Below are 22,508 nucleotides of genomic sequence, written 5' to 3'. Positions count from 1 at the left end.
ATGAGGCACTCCCATCCAGACTTAGTGTGATGACTGAGGAGGTGAGCTAATATGGCACAGCGGTGATGCAAAAAGACTCGTATACGTTCAATGCAATGGCGCCTGCCCTTTGGCTGAAAAACAACAACAACAAGTACTGGGTTATAAATCTGTTGATTCCTGTCAAAAAACAAAACAAAAAGGAAGTCACCGTTTACGATGTTTTTTTAGTCGCAACATAAATCTGCTGTTTTCCACCTTTACAGTAACATGCAGGGAAAGGATTAGTAGTTGATTATGGTTAATTTGCAAATTTTTCATAAGAGATCTGTCTGAGGTATATTTCCAAAATTTTACTGTACACTGCTACACGTAGTAAATAATTTTTAGAGTTAGACAATCATTTTTTTTATTATTATTCCTTGGCAGTTTTGCTATAGCGATATCACATTTTAGTACAGTGTATTGGTGTAGCATTTGAATTCAAGCTTTAGGACAAATAAAGCAGCTCCAAAGTGACCGTGTGTCTCTTTAGGAACAAAATACAAGCTTTTAAAATGAAAGTTTCTTAGAGAACAAATTAGAACCTGAAGAAAACTGAAATATCAGCCATTTAAGTAAAATATAACAGATCTGGCTCCACTTTTTGGTGTCACAGAAAAAAACTTTATTATTCCAATATCAAAGGACTTTTCAACTTTAGAAGAGAAGGAACACCATGCGTCCCTGTATTAAACTTAAAATCAGCAACTGTGCAGATCTGTATTTTAAAGTGGGCTAGTTCACATCAGCTGAATCCAGGCTCTAATATTAAATCTGTTAACAAAAATCTAAGTCTAATAAACCGACAATCCAGTTGAAGAAAAGTAATGATGGATAAATGATCAACACTTGAACACGTGTGGACTCACACACTCACTTTTGTTGTCCCACAATGCAGTGGAAAAAAAATACTGTTAAACTACAGTTTTCTTTCCATTTACAACATTTACAGTGGCAGTCTGCATTTAAATATAACAGGCTTATACTGTTGACATTTCAGTGTGGATTTACAGCAATTTCTAACAGTGTGAGAGACGGTTGATACACACTTGCTGCTTACTGACTGTGGCATTATCATATAACAGATAAATTAACACAAGTAAGAAATCCTTGTACAGAGAGAATTGTATACATGGTTAATGAAGCTTGAAATGTGAATTGCAGATTCACAGATGTTATGATACAGGCTGCAGGCCTATCCTTTCCTCCATCTTTGAAATTAAAGCTGTAAATAAAAGTGAAATGGAGACATGGATTGCCCTTTGGATTGATGAAAAAACATGACTTTGTCAGTTTTAAATTTCCTGAAGTGAGATATATGGGAGCAACAGTAGCGCACTGTGTGATCTGACATATCCTCCGCACATTCTAACCAGCATTATTAGAGGACTTGACAGGGTGGGTTTGACCTGGCAAGGCATGTTGGACACACTGCAGCAGATCAGAGAAAAGACAAGGGAACTGCTTTAACACCTCTGAAACTGTGAGGGGAAAACGTGATGAGGAGATGGGAATTACTGCTGAATTAAGCACCACTTTGATTGGAAACTGATTGACCGATGGTTGGCAAAACATGAAAGGATGACCTTGAATTCTCCAAAGCGAGTATGGATTGGCACACAGCTCCTCTCTGCCTCTCTCTCTCTCCTCGCTCTCCTGCGTTCTCTCTTCCTCACATTGCTGCACACAAACATGCATACGCAAGTACACTCATCACTGAGAGGAACACATACAGAGAGACACACACACACGCATGCACGCACACACACACACACACACGACTGCTCCATCTCTGCTTTTTCACACTCCCTTTAGTGAGAGAAAAAAAAAAACCCCAACACACAGTCACGTACGACATGCCAGAGTTGAGAGAGCAACTTCAAAGTAAGGCAGATGCAGGGACAGCACCCTCTGAATAAATTTTCTGGCCACCAGTCGATCTGCCCCCGGGCTAAGATTGTGGCTGTTCGCATCTCTCCTGACCCCTCATCAGCTCCCAGTTAAAACCAATCCCACTCGAACACCGTAGTCACAAAGTGAAGGAAGCAAAGGTACGTAAAAAAAAAAAAAGAGGTTAAAAAAATCCACTTTCACGTGCTGCAGGTGTGAGGAAATTAATTTTCAATTTTTTTCAAATGTTGGATTGTCAGGTTTTCCAAACAGCCAAAGTGCAGCTGATTTGATGAATAAATCAGCGTGAGGGGGCTTCGCACTCACACAGAACACATAAAGGATACCAGAAATTTTGAATCCTGTAAATATATGGGATTCTGCTCACAGAATAATGATGCTTTCTGGGCAAAGCTAAAAGCGGCCAATTAACGTGCTTTATCATCGCGTCCACAAATAACAATAGGCATCGGTTTGCTTTCGGAAAGGTTGCTGTCTCGTATTGTGGTAAAACATTTGGGGCGCATTGGGATTTTTTTTTGTGTGTGTGTGTGTGTGTGTTATATCTCACTGTGCTGTTACGGCTTAAACCAACGCCTGCCAGTGAAGCTTTAAAAGCACGCTCCTCCAACTTGAACTGTCATTATTTAAGACATATTCCTGTTGAGCAACTGCTTATGCGTGTCATTATAATTTCTCTGTGTTGACTTGTTTTAATATTTGATTCCTCCATTAATCATTCATAAGACTATGGTGCATAAGCGCTGAATAATTGTAATTACACCTGCTGGGACGTGCACGGTCCATTTTATCTCTGACATGTAGTGTGTTTAAAAGAAGAAATCAATATTTCTGTGTTTGTTCAAGGCGTAGAAAAACAATATTGTACCTCGAAGTGAAGCCGAAGGGTTGCATCACATATTTGGACGGCCAAAATCAACAACTGGCCTGAGCATAATTTAAAAAAAATACACTCGGTACATTCTCTGCATACTGTCGCAAAAAACAACAACAAAAAATGTAAATGATGTACAGCCCTGAGGGCAAATATTCACCTGCGCATGTACATGCAAGTGCAACCATGTGTATGTCCGTGTACTAGAAACCGCCCCATCAGTAACTAACCTGCATGTAATTCATAGAAGATGCAGCATTCAGCTATAGTATATATGTTGCTTTTAAGTGAATACAAAAACACACGCGGACAAGCACACACACTAACTCCCAGAAAGAATCTGGGGATCTAATGAGGTCCGTGGAGACACTGCTGAATTGTCAGTCAACCCTCAGCTTGCTGACACGCAGTCAACAACATCAATGACTTTTTCTTTCTCAAACAGGGGAAGCCTGTCGAATTGCATCAGAAGAAAAGATAGGTCTGAGGTCCTTGGACGGCTCCTCGGAGGATGGGGTATAAGGAAAAGCTCTAAAAGAATAAAACTGAGAAACTTTGCAACTCTTGTGAGGAAACTCTCATTTTCTTCTTCTTTTTTCTTTTTTCTAAATGGATTTCAAATACATCTTTCTGTCACTGTTGTGATTAAGATTTATGATCAGGTTACTCCACAGGAACAACAAAAAAATATGTTGAAACCACTTCCCGTGTTCTTCCAAGACTGCTTGCAAAACCAGGCCTCCAATCCTGTTCCTCAAATCAACAATGGGGCAATGTGTTTCAGTCCACAGAGAGACAGGCAGAGAGAGAGAGAGAGAGAGTGAGAGTGAGAGAGAGAGCAAAGGAGAAAACTGAGCCAGGCGTGATCTGTCACAGAAGAGGCCTGGCTGGATGTTCACAGTCTCGCTGCCTCACCGCCATGCCCATAGTTGTGCCATAATGGGCCACGCTTATCCCAGGTGTTATTGCGCTTTGTCTCTCTCTGAGCGTATTGTTTCGGGACGCACAGACGTGCAATTTGCATTGAAGTGTGTAATTACGAGTTTGTCACTAAAACCTGGCCTGTCATTTTCACCCAGATGGAGGCAGTGTGGTCGCTGGTGCTTGCCTTGACAGCACTGGAGATTTCAGCCGCTCACACCTCACGACTGACTGCTGCTGCTGCTGAAGTGTATTTAAACTAATAAAACATAATTAGGGAGGCGCGTAATTTGGGCTTGTTCGCGTGTCTTAATTGCAGTGCGCCTTACACGGGCAGGAGAGATGGAATACAATACGATCATATGTGCGAATAAGAATCATTTATTTGGTTCCTGTATTTGGATCTAAACTTGTGCGTTCCCAAAATTGCCTCCAACATTTCACTGCATGGTTTGCACGGTTTGCTGTGCGTTGGTGGCTTGAGGGTTAAGAATAGCTGATCTGCATTGTGGTGAATGAAGTGTCGGTTTTCAGCGCAAACTCCTCCTCTACGGACGGGCTGCGCTTTTCTTCCACTTGAACAACCAAGTAGTTTTCGGAGCGCATTCCCCGGCAGCAATGTGGAGGGAAAGGGTGACCGCGTCCAGCTGAAAATTCACTACTTTTGCATTGCGTTTCTCCTCTCTCTCTGCTTTTTAAATAGTTATGAACTTTGTGTTTGCGAAGGGAGACAGCATATCGACGGTTCTGGGGGAAAGCAAGCGAGTGAAAAGTGAAGAAAACTGCAGCCCGGCCGCCTCGTGTTTTTTCCCCATTTTTGTTTTTCAACTTGAACCATTGTTTTCTCACGCATGGATATTAGGAGATGAAATCGGACGTGTTGCTTGTTCTTGAGTAACCTCTCGGTCGCTTCGGGCTGTAGTGTATGCGGTCTGTAGGAGGAGGAGAGTTAGTCCCATTCCTCAGCAGCACAAAAAGTAGAGACACACAGGGACCACAAGTTGTCCACAAGCTGCGAGGGAGACGAAACTTTGCCAAGTTGCTGCGCATCCGGCCGCAGACGCCAAAATATTCATCGATATTTTCTATCCGCGTCGCTGTCGCAACTTTAGCTGTGGATTATCCTCGTCATGGAACACGGGATCGCGTTCAGGGGATGAAAAGGGAGTTTTGAAACATGAACATTTTCCTGTAGTTGCTCCAGCGGCTCGTTTGGACTACACTGACCCGATAAAAACTCAATTGTTCTGTGCGCTTGTATTGTTTTTTTTTTTATATACCCCTCCTCATCTTTCCTTGATACTCTCCACTAGCCTGCGAAAATGCCACAGCTGAACGGAGGTGGAGGGGATGATTTGGGGGCGAACGATGAAATGATATCGTTTAAAGACGAAGGGGAGCAGGAGGAAAAGATATCCGAAAACGTATCGGCGGAAAGGGATTTGGATGATGTGAAATCCTCCTTAGTGAACGAGTCGGAAAACAACAGCAGCTCGTCGGACTCAGAGGTCAGTAGCTACACTGAACGCTCCCTGCACCGCTCGGCATTAAAAAGGAACGTGTTTTAATGTTGTGTTGAAAGTTTCAATAGCTTCTTCCCCTCCGTGTGCATGTTCTCCCTTGTAGCAAGCGGAGAGGCGCCCCCAAACCAGACCCGACTCAGAAAGTTATGAGAAAACCAGAGACTACTTCAGTGAAGGTAAAAATAAAACCATCCTCTTGTGTTTTGAGCACTCTGGTTAGCAATTATGTCGCCTCTGTGCCCTGATTAACCCTGACAAACGACTTTTCTCTCCCCCTGCAGCCCTGAGGAGACAGCAAGATGGTGGCTTTTTTAAGAGTCCTCACTATCCTGGCTACCCGTTCCTTATGATCCCAGACATCGCCAACCCGTACCTATCCAACGGCTCACTGTCCCCCAGTGCAAGAACAGTAAGTGTCCGTGCGGACGTGTTGCTCTCTACTATCTTTTCTTTATTCTGTCGCGCTCTGCAGGAAAAGAAGAGAAAAAAAAACTTTGGCCGTGCGTAAAAGTTCCTTGTGCACTGCCAGACCGCCATATTCCCTCCCCGAGTGGCCTCTCAAGGAGTACTAACTACTTCTTTGTTCTTTTTTGGGGGATATAAATTTCTCCCTGCCACCCACACTCGCGCAGACTTGCACATGACAACTTCTCGTTTGGCTCAAAACTCAGAGGCGTTAGTCATTCTTTTTCATATGAAATAATGCATGGCGGTTCCTTATCGAAAACACACTGCGGGGCTCACACTGTAACTTCATTGCACATTTGACAGAGAGCGTCTGATTTGATCTTACACGCTTGGTTATTCTCCTGTAAGGACTTATATGTGCAGAAAGATTGTTGATGTTGTTCAGAGATTTATTTTAGAGGACATTTTTGTGTTTGCCCACACCCATGAAGTTGTTTTCCCTTTTCTACTTTTCATTTCTTTGGTTACTGTAGAGGGGCAAACTGTTCTTAAAGTTATATCCTGCAGTAACAACAATGTAATACCTCGCTTTGGCGCACATGCGTGGCATTTCACTGCAGTGTCCATGACGGATGTTGTCCAGACACTTTAAATGTCTAGATAAGGTTGACAGTCTGAAGCGAGTGTTGTTGATACAGACTCTGCAGTGCTTCATTAACTTGTTGCATGGTGGCATCACACCAGTTGTATGCCTGGTTAGAAACGGCTAATAATATTTAACAGTTATGTTTTCGGTTTCTTGCTGCTGCTGTTGTGTTATTATTTTTTCTAACATACAGTACGTGTGTCCTCTGATTGGAAATGTCATTTATTTTTTACCGCGGCGGTTGGTTAAGGAATTGCTGAGACGTATATCCCTAATGTTAAGAGACACATAATCCCTCCATCAAGAACACGTTAGTTGAGCACTGCTTCCAAGCAGACATGCAACACTTGATCCAATTTAACTAACAATATTTGTGGTAATGTAATTTAAATGGGGCTCTGCAAACTTCCTTGGAATAATCCCTGCTGCAGAGCGGTCTTCCTGCAAGCTCGTCCATCCCCCAAGCCTCGTCACCCACCCCCCCTCGCCCCCAACCCTAGCAAAAAACAAGTACTTTCGTTAAGGCCTGGCAGGCATCTGACTGAAAAGATCCCCCTACTCTCCCACCCACCTCCCCCTTTTTTTCTGTCTCCTTTTCACTGTTCCCGGCCCACTCCCCCTCGCCTCCCTGTACCTTCCATTCAATTAGAAAGGCGTTAGTTGACCATTGTTATTCTGAGCAGTCTTGATGGCTTCATTGGAGGTCTCCATTGGGGCTCATTAACTAAATGGCTACTCTCCTTGCACTATATGATGCGCGCTGCCTTGTAGTTGGTTTGTGTTGTTGGTTTTGGCCACCAGAGTTTGGTACGACTAACATAATGAGGCAGAGATAAACCCGCTTGAATACAGATGCGTCATCTTTGGTATAATTAAGGCATAAACCTACAGTCTATAAGTAATTAAGTGTATTTGTCTGTTAGTCCTAGCTTTATTTCCTCATGCCTCTCCCGTATTAAAGCCACCCACTTCCTTGTTTTTCTTGTTGCTTGAGGCAAAGTAACAAATAATTGAAAGGGATTTTAAATTCAGAGGTATAATCCTCCCATGTTTGAAAAAAGAAGAATGGGGTCAATAGGACAGAGTGAGCTGACTGCGTCAATCATCACTGTGGCAGAAAACAAGCAGGCAGACAATGGCTGGCATACTTAGCAGACGTCTTAAGGCCTCCATATTGCGCCGCGCTCATGGCTTGGGGTGAATGCCGTTAATGTGATTGATGAGAGATTCAACTCAGTGCCTTTTTAGGCTGGCATTCTGGCAGTTGGCTTTGTTTACACCTGTGGTCGAAGCTCAATACAGTCGAGATTTACCGAATGATATTTACCAGCGGCGCGCTCTAATGTCCGGCCGGCGACTTTTAGTTCAGCTAACGAGCTCCGCATTTACGCTCACCATGACGCGCTGATTGGCTCAGGGGGGGGTAGAATCAGCCCCCAGAGTAACTGAATTTGTGCTGTCACTTCTCCGGTCTTCAGATACAAACAATCCTTGTGCCTGCAAACACTTTATGATATCGTGTGGCTTGGAACGCCTCGCTGGGGCTGACAGATGTGTTTTATAAGTGCGGAGTGGTATGTGGTTGTACTTGAGCTGCATGAGACACATTAAAGTTATGGCTCTCGAACAGATCATGTGATTAATAAGAGTTTCCATCTCCAGGTGTGGAGCTCATAGTTTTCAGTAAAGATGTACAGCACAGTGCGCGAGGCTGTCATTTTTGCAATCCCAACTATTTACAACTCCCCCTCCTGTCTGACGTCTCGGTGCTTTTGTGTAATGATATGAACTAAAACAGTATAATGCACTGTGTACTTATAATAGATACGAGATGTTGCTCAAGTGTCATCATGCGGTAATTGTACTCCGCAATGTGCTACACAATGAAGGATTTGAGTCCCAAAGTTAAAAAAAAAAAAATTCTTTTGGATGTGGCAACCCTATCATGAGCAATGAGAGACAGGCCTACATGGGATCAGCACAGAGTTCCCCTGAGGGCCAAGCATAACTGATTTAAAGCCTGCTCAGAGCTGACATTCCGCTGTAATCCACCGAGAGCTGAGGAGGAGGTTTTATGTTTGCAGAGATGTTCCACCAGACTTCTGCCTCCTGTGGGGTGCAGGGCCGGAGCGTTTTCTCTTTCTTTTTTTTTTTCTTTTTTTCGACAGCGTCAGCCCGACAAACCCAGCTCATTGTTTGTCAATCCACTGATTCGCATTGTTCCTGTAGAGACAGACTAGTGCCAGATTTAATTGGTGAGCGCACACTCTGCTTGACGCCACCTCTCGTCACCTTCATCAGCACTTTTAGATAACTCCGCGAGCACATCATCGTCGTCGTCACTAAAGAGTGAAATGCCTCTTGTGTGTGAGAGGTGGCGAGTAAGCGAGAGCGAGGTTAGCCGCTCAAACATATCTTCATCAAATATACGCAGTGGGACGCTCAGACTCCCGAGCATGATTGTTGAATAGAAAATTGTTTGAGATTTGAGATATGAATGGAGAGCTTGTATAAGCCTGAACATGTCAGGGGCTACGATTGCATGCCTCTCTGACTTCTTTTTTTTTTTTTTTTTGGTGCTTAAAAATGTGCAGACAAAGGAAAGTCAACACCGACATTGTCCTGCTGAATAAAAGGGCCTCTCCCTGCATAAGCAAAGCTTGTTTGTGTGGAGGTGTCTTTTCATCAGGTGGCTCACTTGGCATTTCACTCACCTTGTTGCGTATGTGTGTGCGAACGGACAAACATGCAACCATGCGTGCTGCACGTTTGTCTGTGTGGAGTCTGTGAGTGTTGGCGGGTCGAGGGGGGGGGCGGGGGCTGGGGCGTTCAGGTGAGGCTGTGTGGATATTTTGCAACAGAGGGAACAGTGTACGGCGCTCACAGTCTGACAACCCTCGGCGCTGTGCTCCCGAATGCTAGCGCGCAAATATTTTTTCAGCCGAGCGCTGTGTCAACAGAGCTAACATTTTTGACTTGGTTTATAGTTTTTAAAAGATTTTTTCTTCAAAGGCAAACACATCTACATCAGTTCGGTGCCACTGTTCAATTAGAAACAGATCTGCAGCCACCGCAGAAATGCCATTGCTGCCTGAGAGCTCTTGCCTGGAGTGATTAATTTTGATAATGAACTCTTTGCTCGGGTTTGAGGAAATTAAATAAAATTTGGCAAAAGACGTTTGGAAATATAAAATTGTCATTTAGTTTAAGGAGGAGAATTTGTTATATGTGTTTTGAAATTTCACTTGGGTTACATTATACATTGTGTCATACTTTGACAACTTGTGTCAGCAAATACTTTTGCTTTGCGCAGGGGTAGTCAAAGTCAGGTCTAATTAGTGCAGCACAAACCGAAGCAGTTTATAGCGGTGATTACATCGCCATAGTATGTTCCACTTTACGTTCCTCTACATGCATAAACCAGTCACCGACAAATAACCAACAAATCAGTAGATGTCATAACTTTTTATAATCTCCAGCAGCTTCACACACAACCTTTCTCTCTTGGTTTTACGGGAACATGTATGTGGCTTTTCAGACCGCTGACGCTCCTGCTTCCTAACAGTGCAGAAGTGTGTGAAATGGTGTCAGTCCCGGTCTGTATCCTTCCCTCTCTGGTCTCTGTGGAAAGCATGAGCTGGCGTCAATTCCTCCCGCTACCCCATAGCCTGCTAGTTCACTACCTAACCCACCCACTCGCCCGCCTGGCATTAGAAATTCTGTTTATAGCGCTCTCTGGCTTCTCGAGCGCAGGGCCCATCAGGAGCATCTCAGCACCCTTTGAGGAAAGGATAACCAACATCTCCCCTCTCCAGCCGCAGACTCCCCCATGTTCGGTGGCATCAATGAATCCCTTTGATGTGCCAAGATGAATATGTGTGCAAATGTTTTTTTTATCAATTTATGTGTTTTTCTCATTTGCTATGTTTGGCCGGGGCTTCTGTGCAGTTTGGTACATCGCTTTATCCCTGTGAAAATTTAAGAGAACTTGTGTTTAAGTTGAGAGACATTTGGTCAAAGGTGATGATCTCTAACACGCCCGAGTTCACACCAAAGCTTCTGCTTTTTTTTTTTTGCTTTTTCTTACATGGAGGCAGTTTTGAGCTGTGTTATTGACCACAAAACAAAAAAACTGAAGCATAAAGGCGTTTCAATAAACAAAAAAATCTTTAGCTGTTTACAGAGGAAACTGCTGCTCATGTCTACACATGTCCTGACTTTTGCACAAATTGCAATTCTTAGTGGGTGGCCACTGCAGGATTGAGATGTACTGATATTCAGAGCACAAACTGTCGAAATCCAGACCTCACTGTCTCTTTAGCTCTTTTGTTAAATTGAAAAAAAAAAACTAAAACTTTTTGCAGCAAATTTAAGCTGTGTGAGATGGAGGAGTCGGACATGGAGACGTGTATCATGTGTTTCCGTGAATACCGGGTTAGTCATATGTGCTCTGTGGTGTTGGGTGGGGTGGGCCCCTGGATTTGTCAGGAGCGCTGTCACTCTCTCACTCCCAGCTGACCACAGTGCTGAGACAACTTTTTGTCGCAATTAATACTCTGAAATCCAAAGTTTCTTCTTTCAAGAAGTTTAACTTCTTTTTTCTTTTGTTGTGTCATATCTATATGTCATGTATTTCGGTATTAGGACTAAAGGAAATGTTTGAAAAGATTATAGATTATAAATGCAGCTAGCCATAATTACTTTTTTTTTTAATCAATGATTAGCATTGAAATGTCAAAAAATAATGAAAAAGGTGACTTTATATTTCCCAAACACAAATTGGCATATTTACATGTCATATATTTACAAATATTTACAAAGGTTTGAGTTTGAAGTCGAGTGAAACTGACGAATTCTCCCAGATAAAAGTTTTAAGAATAAGAATAAGAAAAACCTTTATTTGTCCCACAATTACTTTCTTGGTTGCATTTAATGTTTTTTTTCTTAATCCGTTTATCAATTCATTGATTTTTGTTTATTTTGCCTCTTCAGATAAACTTTCAGATGAACCGATCATAAAAGCGATCCTTACTCATTCCCATAATTGCATATAACTGGTTGGTGGAGGGTGCGGTGGCAGTAAACTGTCTATTGGGCTGTCCCGTATAAGTGTACGTGCCCTGTTCATATAACCACTACTGTTTAGCTCACATAAAGAAATGTTTTCCCTCTATAATTGTACCTTAAACGCTTCGCTCCATGCTAATAAAACGTGATTGTACAGCAGGAAGAAAAAGAAAAAACTCTAAACAGGGTTTCATCAGTCTGGTATTCCAAGCAGCTGTTTTCAGTTTAAGCACTGCAGGCAGCAGGAGAGGCAGAGAGAGCAGGCAGGAGGAGAGATTGTTGATGAGATGTGGTGGTGGGAGCATAAACTGGGGCAGATACGGGTGCTGCTATTCCTTTGCCTGTTATCCCAAGGTGGGCCGGCTTCCAGACCTTGAGGCACTCACTTATCTGAGGGATTCAGTCTCCCACAGAGCACAGCTTCTCCTCCGTAGACCACAATGCCTTGCCGTTCCCTTCCAGTCGCAGCCCGATCAACAAACAGCGAGAGGATATCAGATCACGCACATGTAGCATCAGCGCTACCAAGATTTACATCAGGCTCCGGTTCAGTTCACAAACAGGGCACAGAAACGCTCTCTCTGCACATGGCCCGTTAAAGGCCATGTCATGCAGTATGTGTGTAGTATCAGTGAGGTTGTAGTGGTCATACTAAATTAAGCCGTGGATGGATATCCTTCCAGGATGAGGTTAGTTGACAGCGAGCAGAGCAGCTGTTCTTCATGTTGAAGTTATAAATCAGTTCCCACCGCGTTTGTCCCCCGCAACCGTGGAGCGGGTTTTGGACTGCATGGTGCGTCTCAAGTCTCCCCGACGGACACATGTCACGTCGACACATTGCACCTGCAAACACGTGTGTGACCCACACAGATGCTAAACAGTTCAGTTTGGATTTGTTTTGCAGGTCATCAGTTTGCTGACGAAACAAAAGTCTCTCTTCCTCCCTTTTACATTTTACATCTTACATTTTGCAGCATGGATGTTTCTTTCACTCGATAATGTCAAACGTCTAAATCTTACTACACACTCGTGGGTGTATTTGATGATGTATCGCAAGAGGCCGATGTGCCATCTGAATTTAGCTCTGGCTCTAAAACTGAGTGGTAGTATGTAATGGATCGCGCCGTATGTTTGCCTACATAAATCTCACAGGGAGCCTCGGGAAGTTTCCACCGTTTAATCGGATGCATTTATATAAGCAGACTACGTGTTAACCTGTGATTACTCTTCAAGTTAGTCTTCAGAAAATGTAGAACAGATCAACTCTAATAGAAGAATAGAAGTCATTATCTGAACTATTATTGTGAAGTTTCTTAAAGTTGGGCAAAATGATTTGGAATAGGCTTGAGTTTTCTGCTTTGAGTAGTTTTTAATAAATAACTAGTAAAGCTTGATGGGTACGTGTAGTCTGTAATTATCTGTTCAATATCAAACATTTACAAATTTCTCATGAGATTGGCCTGCTTATCCTAATATTGGTAATAAGTTAACCTTTGGTTGCCCCTTTCTTCCCCCCGTTACTCTCATAAACCAATTGTACTTGTTAAGAAGTCACAATGTTCTGCAGAGCATCAAATCTGATTAAAGCCGAGCAAAGGCTCAAGTCATCTAAAATGTGTGGCCTCCTTATCTTCCAGCAGACTTGTGGATCCTGTTAGAATAAACAGCACAAGCAGCAGAAATTTCTAATGGTCTGAGGTTCTCAGCCACAGGATATCACTCTTGCCTGACCTTATCTGCTCAATTTAAAATTATGAGGTAATGCTCTTGATTAGTTATGAGCAATGGATGCGATTGAGAGCCTTGTGCTCGGCAGACATAAGACGCTCTTTAGTGACAGCGGGTTTCCCCTCGTCCCTGCCCTCAGATAATCAGCATGATTAGGTTTCTTTGTTCTGACATGTTAGCGCTGGGTACGCTCAGGTCGGGCTTTTGGTGGCACTTCTTCTGAGAAATGTGCATTAGCGTGAGGTGAATCTTGTATCTGGTGGTAATGATGGACAGCGGAGGGTCAGATGGCTGCTCCACACCTCCGCTGGCACAATCCTGCATCCACTTATTTGGCGAAACACCAAATCCTTACAAATTTGACAGACTTATTTGCTTCAAATTTAGAGTAGCTACATTAAAAAAAAAGATCTAATCAAGCATATATGACATGGAGTAGGCCAAGGAGCCCTTTTGTTTGATTTGTACATGGGTTGGAGGGGCTGGCTATTGGAAATCCCTGAAGCAGGCTTTAGGGGCAGGTCTGATTCTCGTGTGAAATGGGAAGGCTCTATAGCTCTCGGCTGACTTGACTGGGGCTGTATGGGTGTGTTGGCAGGGGGAGCGCCGGTCATGAATAGGGTCTTTGACTACCTCAGACTTGCCCTGAAAGGCAGGACAAAGGCCCTAGGGCAACGGCTTAGAGCCTCACAGCTGAGCTACAGAATGCTTGGCCCAGTCTTCCTCCCTCCTTGCCTGATTTAAATACTACAGTGGCTTTCAGCATTCTGGCGACGGAGGCTCGCATTCACCGCAGCGCATTTACCATCAACTTTTCTCTCTGTATTTGTTTACAGTATGCCAAGGCCAGAGCTGTTTACGTAATCCATTGTATGGAATCCACCAGCGGTGCTGGTGAATATGCATCAACGAGCGTCTTAAAACTGCCTGAAGATAGACTCATGCTGTTCATATTAAGGGGAATTTATTTTGCCACAGACTAACTGTTGGCGTATGTGTACACCGCTGCTAATCACAGTTCAACTCAGAGTTGTTAATTATGCAGGATTTTTTTTTCCTCGCCTGTCTTCATGCAAGATGGAAATGTTGGCAAGTAAACAAGACAGAACTTGGTGCACACCTCTAATTGCTTGATTATTTTTGACAGATCTGTGTGACTCTTCGGCTTTCGAAATTTGCAAGGGGGAGAACACATAGCCATAAATCTTTTCTGCAGAGTTAATGGGGTTATTTGAGTCCTGTCCAGACACTCTCTCCCCACAGAGTGTCTAGTTTCAGATGTCACTCAGAGCTTTGTTTGCCCCCCTGGGTGAAGGGTTAGAGGTCAAGGTTCAGGGCCAGTTGGCTGAGTGGCCACAAAAGCTCAGGCTTCCCCTCAGCACATCCGATCCCTTCGTCCACACCAGCCTGCAGCCACAATGAAGGGATCAGTTTGCAACATTTGTCTTTTCTTATTATATCTCAAAATAATTTTTTGACTCATGTCAAGTGTGTAATTATGAGCGTATAGTTCAGGTTTTCACAGTGAGCTCATAAAACTGGCTACATTCTGGGCTCGAAACTTTAATTGTGTAGTGGAAACTTGTGTAATTATTAAGTTTCACTAGTGTTGCTGTCCAGCTACTGTTCTGCTCATTTATTACCAGAAAACATCCCCTGACTTTTTTTGAGATAACCTGTCGCTAGAGTTACCGTCAAGACCTGCCTCTCTTCTGTCGACTTTAACAATCAAAAATGGCACCTCAGCAAAATCTCACACAGCCGGTTAAAAAAAAAAAAAAAACTTTCTTTGTTCAAAACACCTCGACACTTTCAGCCCCCACCCACAATCTCAACTTTTCTCCCTGCCCCACCACCACCCAAACATGTCCTGCAGCCAGGTTTATTATGCCGTTTCACGCAGACCAAAATTGCAGCTGCATGGAGAACAATCTGGAGCACATTAGCTCAGGCGCTGTGATTTATAAATTGTTTCTCAGGCCATAAATCCCTGCTGTAATTGTGCACAAGCACCCCTCTCTTTCTCCAGTCACCCCTCCCTCTTTGCTCTCTCTCTTTCTCTCTCTCTCTCTCTCTCTCTCTCTTTCTGAGCAGCTTACAGTCCTTGGGTTAGCATTTAATTGTTTGCAGAAGTGTGCAGTTTGGATTGAGTAGAAGTTTGTTGCATTGTGGCTCAGAATCTGGAGTTGCAGAAACAGCTCTTCAGAAAAGACAATTATTATTTTTTACGCTGTTTTTTTAAAAAAACTTTTCAGTCGCGTGGAGCGAGCTGAACGTCCAGAGTGGGATGTGAGCTTTTTGTCTTCAGCTCCATGTTTCTGTGGTTCATGCTCTGCATTCCTGAATACTGTGTAATTGTAAGGGGCCTCTCCTAAACTCTATCCCAGGGAATCTGATATTTACAGCAGCCCCTGATCGTAATCACCTTGCCATTCTCATTAGATTGTATTGAAACTGAAAGATAGCAGCAGCTGTATACACTGTTTTACACAGCATGTCCAGCCTCGAGGTCTCTGTGGTCTGGTTAACGTCATAAAGGCATTTTTGAAACTGTAAAAAGTCTATATAAATCAATGTTAGCTCCACAAACGCATTTCTGAAAATGTGTAAAAAGGAATTTGTTCATTATTGACACATCAAATATTCCTAAAGCAAGCTGCCCCTTGCTTATGTTCATAGTTCATTGTTTTACTTTGAAGAGATCTGGAGGACACAACCTCATCCTGTCTTGTGACTTCTCAGTGTAGAGGTTTTTTCTCCTACCCCGAAGACATAGATGTATGCTTTTCAAAGCTTCAGACAAGTAAGGAGAGTCCTACGCATGAACGTGAATAGAATTTACAACTAAGCCTTTCCCAATATCATGATTTAGCGCTCAGTATCACTTTGCACAGCGTGATGAAAATAAAGCCTCTAGATTGCAAGGAAATGACTTTTACAAATGTTTCAGGTATAAAAAAAAAAAAAAAAAAAAAAGTGCTGGAAACCCTCCAGACCTCCCAGCAGTCTGCTGACAATACGCATAACTAATCCCGGGGAATGTCACGGTGATTTTTGTGCTGTGTCACACGTTGTACTGTGTCACACTTTGTGGAGGTTTAAAAGTACTTTTGAAAAGTCGATTCAGACATGTTTGAGATGCCATGTGTTATCTGGCAAATTAGTTTAATCCCTGTCCCCCAGATGATGCTATGTTATTTAAATAATCCGTTTGATTACATTGATTTCTTACAGAAGAAGTGCTTTAATATATATTTTTATTTCTCTCCTTAAATGTTTCTGTTCATAGATGATGTGTGTTTCATTTCCAACAGTCGCCCTCTGTGTCCCTGTGCGACAGTACCGACTGCAGAACATACCTGTGGCATTTGAGTGTGCGAGTGTGAGTGTGAGTTTGAACAGGACAGAGCTGGAGGAGACGGAGAGTGGAGTGAGTGGGGTTAGCAGTGGGGTGATAGGGATGTCAGGTAGTAAAAACTGAGATGAGGCAGGGCCCAGAAGTCTGCGGGGCCTGGAGATTTGCGCCTTTGCACTCGGAAAGCAAACACAGGAGGCATCTGCAGGCAGCTGTGTGTGTACGTGTGTGTGTGGGAGAGAGAGAGAGAGACGGGGGGAGAGGGGGATGGGGGGGGAGTCGGGGGGCTGCTGCTGCTGCTGCTGCTCAGGACAGGGGGTTGGGAGCTGGGTGGTGCTGTTGGGTGGTGGTGAAGAGACAGAGGGGAGGGGAGGGGGGTGGACTTGCAGAGTGAACACAATCAGCCCTCTGTTTTCATAAGACTTGTGGTATGTGAGAGCAGAAACAAATGTGTTTAATTTAGGCTCTTTTTTTTCTCTCTCTCTCTCTCTCTCTCCATCTCACTCTCCCTCTCTCTCTCTCTCCCTCTCGCCTTCTCCACTACACCCACTTATGCCCACCTCAGTTTTTCAAAACTGACTTTTCCCCTTCAAGATGCTTCACCGCCTCTCCCACCTCTGTCAGCTACTCTTAGGAAGTTTAAAAAAAGAGCACAGGAAAGCTTAAAAAAAGAAAGCGAGAGAGAGAAACAATCACCCACTGTGCCCTGTCAGAAAAAAAGACACACTTTTAGCAGACGTACTCAAATTTACTCTCGGAGGGTGGAGGTAAATATTTATCTACAACTTTTAGAAAAAGAAGAGAAAAGAGATTATTTTTCTGTTGTGCGTTTGGAGTGATTACCATGCTGTGGTATTTGCCCTGTTCGGTGTGAGAGGGTGCATGCTGGACTTATTATTGCCTCCTAAATACCTTGGCAAGAAAACTGCTGTATTATATTGGTAACCCATGCTGTCTCCAGTCAATTTGTGTTTGGTCATAAATGAGAAATTCAGGTCTCACTTGTGTGTCATTGGCGTAGACTCGACACACGCACGCACCTAGACTTACACACACATTGGATTTCTAAGTCGAGCTTTACTGTAAACATCCAGTCTGCCGCTGGTAACCACCTCGTGTTCTGGAGTTAATTATATGAACGTTTACGGCTGTGAATTTCAATGAAACGAGGCTACTCCCCGGACAATAAAAAAGTTGTGTTCCTGTGCGACGGGGCAAACAATGCCACTGGACGCGGGATAGGACGATATCTTTGACATTTTTGAGGTGTATCCTGTCATGACATCAGATCACGCTGACATTAAAGGAAGGAGTCTGCGACAATTGAAACCAGATCTCCCAGGTACGGGAAACCACAAAACTGACTTCACATAATTGACTTGAATAGCTTCGCACCCTACTCTCTCTCTCTCTTTATGAGATGGCCTTGCTCTTACCAGATGCATAATTATTTGCTCCTGTGTCTAATTATACGGTGGGTTTTATGTGACCTGCTGTTGTGCTCTGTAGCATAATTACTCACTTATTCCTAACTGTAACGCCGCTTTTCTTTAACTGATTAAAATTACCTGAAAGTCAAGGAGACAGACAATGGCTGCTTCGTTTAAGCGCTCAGATTAGCTCCATGGTGACGCTCTAGATGCAGGAAGCAATAACTCAAGGCCGTGTCATGCCAAAGGAAGAAAAGAAAATAAACCCTGAAACAAATAATTGCTTGAGTTGCAAAAATGCAAACGCCCGCTGAAGTCGCAGCTCACTCACAGGGTTAGAATGTTAAAGAAGCTTTTTTTTTTGGGGGGGGGGGGGGGGGGGGGTATCCTGGCCTTGTATTCTGTTAATGCGGTTTTATTACTGAAACAGCAGTAAATTCAGTCCAAGGACTTTTCAAATAAACCTGGTTTGTTGGCCAGTTTGGCCTTGTGCAGAATACACATGATGTAGTCATATGACACCACATACTCTCATTGAGTAATTTAAAGTTACAATCTATCCGCCAACATGACTTATTTTGGACTAATAAATAACCAGACACACTCACATATGTCCTCCTCAACAGGCTACTGAATGTCTACATATGCAGAGGTGTGTAGGGAGGCTAGCTGCAGGCAGCGTTTTGAACCATCTTGGAAATCTTGCGAAAACCTTGAAGCCGTGTTTGCTAGGACCTCCCCTGCGCTGCCTCCCCTCTTCACTCCCCTCTCTCCCTCTTTGCACTAATAGTTCTTTTGTGTACAAGAGCATGTTAAGAGGCCAATGAGCCTGGCCTTAATAGGCCACGTCGCCATAGAAACCACAGCACTCTGGATGTCTGACCTTTGACCCAGTTTTTCTACTGGCTGTGAATAAGAGTGCAGGACGACCAACCTGGTCACAATAGAAGCCCGGCAAACTGAGGGAGTGCCCCTGTCATACTCACTTAACTTCATTCCTCTACGGGCTAATGGACACTTCAAATGTGGTAGCTATTAGCGGCATGCTATTTCCACCGCAGCATCACCGGCTGTGTAGGGTTAATATAATGTAAACCGAGGGACTAGGCCTTAAATGCAAGTGAAGAGAGACCAAAATAGCAGCATTTTTATTTTCACGAGTGTCTGCGTATAAATGTATATAAATGAACTCAAACCCAAAAATAAAATAAAAAAAAATAAAAATCCATGTAGTCTGCTAGGATTATAATATATCTGCAATTCACACTCTCAACAAAGTATTTTTCTTTTTCTTAACATAGTCTTAATTAATAACTTCCCCTCTGGCCTAATGTAATCAATTTGTAGTGAACAGAATAAAAGGACTTCCCCCATTGAGAAAACTTTGCAGTGGCCCAGTCAGACATTGCGGGTCTGACCAGCTGAGCTGCTTGTCGTTTCCCCATCAATTACACACTAATTAGCACAAAGACTGCAGAGGTTTGCTTAAGAATTGTCACTGTAATTGCCTCTAATGTTGCCAAACAATGAGGCTTAATGCAAACTCTGAGACGAGGCGGGGGCTACTTATCACATTGTCTTTGTCCTGTAAAGCTTTTAATTGTGTTTCATGCATAGATCAGGTTGAGGTGTCAATGGCCCCGCATGGGCAGGTGATGTCAGCAGAGCAAACCAGGGAGGGACTGTTGTGTAGGGGGCCTGACAGGCTTATTGTCTGAAGTTGCTGTTCATATGAGCTTGGGGACGGTAATTAACACCTCAGCCAAACAGCACGCTGTGTGGCCCATTTGTTTTCTGTTGGGGGGTAAAAGAAAACAATGGGGAGGGGTTCTCCACACAGTAGGTGATTGACATTATCTGCTGGGGCGATCCCTGGAGGCATTCCTGCTGCTCCGCTATTCACCACAAGTTGGGCGAAGCCATTTCACAAGCACCAGGCCTCGTCTGAGCTGCCGATTTACATATTCTCTCCTTTATTTGGTGTTTATCTGATTGTTTGCTTGAGTTAATCCCATTGAGCGTATCATGCAACAACATATAGGCTAATCAGTTTTAGATAAGAATAGCTATTGGACCAATCAGCTTTTCCGCAGTCGCACATATAGTAGTTCTCATACATATATATATATATATATATATATATATATATAGGATTTTAGTAATTCTATGTGAACATGTGACAGACTGAGAGTTGCTATTACTTCTCAGTGCAGCCTTTAACTCGACAGATAGTTGCTAGCAAAGTTTGGAATTTTTTTTCTGTCCCTTTGGCAAAGTGTCTGACTTAGTTTGACAGCAAATGTCCAGACATCTGTCTCTTCTCCGTGCTCTGATGTGGGCCTGCAGTATGGCACCACACACTTCAGAGATGACAAAGACTCTTGGCTATGTTTTCCTCTGCTCTGTGAGAGCAATGTAACAATTAGAACCCAGCTCTGGCAGGCCACATGCCCCAGAGCATATGTTGTATTCTCTCTGTTCGAAAAACCAAAGGGCTCCAGTGTAGCTTTTTGGAAAATTTCAGTGGCATCACTGCCACCTTTGTCGCATCTGGGTCCTGTAAAAGTAGCACATTCTACTGATGTCTATTCTGAGTGTTGGAGGCAGCAGGGAAGGCTGGAAGACAATTAGAGAGCTACGAAAATGGATCAGCTAAACTTTAGATACACATTTCCTTCAGTACTCAGTCCGAGTATATTTACCAGAGCTTCCAGCTCCCATGCTGAAACAGGCATTGCTATGAGCCCCGACCATATGTCTGTATTTGTTCCTAATAAATAAGGGCATGTGTAAAGCATTACTAAATGTCTTGCAGTTAAAATGACATTAGTTTCGCTCTTGTGTCAATCTTTTGCAAACATCCAATATCACTAAAGTCTTGGCATAACTATTTGAAAGTTCCGTTTCAAAAGCCGGTTTTTCTTCCACTATTCAAACTTTTTTTTTTTTTTTTTTTTCCACTGAAACATTGAGAAAGTTTTACCTGAGCAGTATGGCCCACAATTCTCTCGCCTTTTGTTTCCTGAAACAATTCAAGCACCCGAGCACCCTCCCTCTCTCCCTCTCATGTGTTAGTGAGCAGTGTGTTGCTCAAGTGTGGACTGGAGCTAATGTGACAGTGTGGCATTACCTGGCTGGATGTTTCGGGGAGTGTGCGAACAGTGTGCTACACAGGGCACACTGGCAATTAAAAGAAAAGTAGGTGCTCAGGAAAAAAAAGTGCCTGGGGGCATGTTCCTCAGTCCTGGCAGAAGCTGTCAAATAAGGGATGGATTGGGTGGGAGAGCCGGGGTGGGCACGGCCGGGCTAGACCAAACGCTCACAATAGCGCTTGTTTCATTTGTGGAAGGACTCATGATTGACATAGATTAGACAGAGAAAACTGCATTGTTTTGGATTTTCTCTCCAGAGAGTAGCATTCATTAGGCACCATGCACACAGCAGAGTAAAGTTTCAATAGGGAGCTAGCAGCCTCTAAAAGCAACTGCCTCCTGACAGTTGTATGGAGTTGGGCCCATTAGTTGGAACCTGCGATTCAGCCTTGAGCAGTATAGCGAAAATGAAGAGGGCTGATGTCAACTCCAAGAATTTCCCCCCTTTTCGAAGGGAAAAAGGGTCCCCTTCCCCCTGCCTTGGTGCTCTGTTGGACCCCAGCTGTCAGGAAACAATACCCTCTGCCTGCTCCGACAAACTCATTCCTGAAAATGTTTTTTTTTTCTCTCTCCCTCCTCTCCCTTTCCCCCTCCTTCTATAATGTCTTTTCCATTTTTAACCCACAGTCATCCAAACTTCCTTCCTCCTTACAAACCCTGAGTGATGAATGGAGTTTTAAAAATCAAAACCTGAATGCATGACTTCTCCAGTTTGCTTGTTCATTTATCCTGCACCAACTTCTGAAAAGTAGACAAAGCTTTGCGTGGCTCTTAAACTGGTTTTGTCTGTCAGATAATATTTATTGTCTGTGCCATTCACCAGATGTTTGCAGTGGGTGGACATCAAACCGTGCATAAAATTTCATAAGTGCAATGCTAAGTAAATAACAATGATACTTACACGACGACTTTGTACAATGATAACAGTGGATGCATGGTGAGATTGTGCAACCGCCTCTGACAGCAATTATTTCACACAGTGAGCTTCTATGCCTACAAAGAAAAATAAACTACAGTGCATTCATATGTCCGCTCAGCATGGGCCTGGATGTTACCTATATACAAAACCCGTTTAATTAATTTGAAATTGTACCAGGGAGAAAATCCACATGCATGACAAGCTGCTGTATCCGGTATTTAAGCTGATTCATAAACCAGATGGTTGAGCTGTGCTTTTGGAGCTCTGGCTTCATGCTATCTCCGTTGCTGGAGGACAAAAAAAAAAAAAAAAAAAGAAACACAAAAAATAAATTCAAGAAAAAAAAAAAAAGCTCAGCTTGTTGCGTCGCGAGCAGTAAATCACGAAAAACCCTCCTCGAGTACACAGCTCTTATTCCGTGGCACAGCGGCAAAGGGACAAGCAGGAGGAATAATTAGACGGAGAGTGGCAGAAATCTTTCCTACGAGTGACAAAAAAAAGACAAACAAAAACATTATGTTAACTTTGATACATGTGTAAAAGTAATGATACA

General features: G+C 43.3%; 1 protein-coding gene across 2 annotated transcripts in view; it reads left to right on the top strand.

The window, feature by feature from the left end:
* The first annotated feature begins 4,344 nt into the window (after positions 1-4,344).
* tcf7l1b (transcription factor 7 like 1b) overlaps positions 4,345-22,508 on the top strand; it is a 31,053-nt gene continuing 12,889 nt past the window's right edge. For both annotated transcript variants that reach the window (XM_084551111.1, XM_084551110.1), the window contains exons 1-3: positions 4,345-5,235; positions 5,354-5,426; positions 5,532-5,659. In XM_084551111.1, coding sequence (XP_084407237.1) covers positions 5,050-5,235; positions 5,354-5,426; positions 5,532-5,659 — 387 coding nt within the window. In that variant the 5' untranslated portion in view covers positions 4,345-5,049. The remainder of the gene's footprint in view (positions 5,236-5,353; positions 5,427-5,531; positions 5,660-22,508) is intronic.

Source organism: Chelon labrosus (genome assembly GCF_963514085.1).
Source record: "Chelon labrosus genome assembly, chromosome: 9".
Taxonomy (NCBI): Eukaryota; Metazoa; Chordata; class Actinopteri; order Mugiliformes; family Mugilidae; genus Chelon; species Chelon labrosus.
This window is presented reverse-complemented; position numbering and strand designations above follow the sequence as displayed.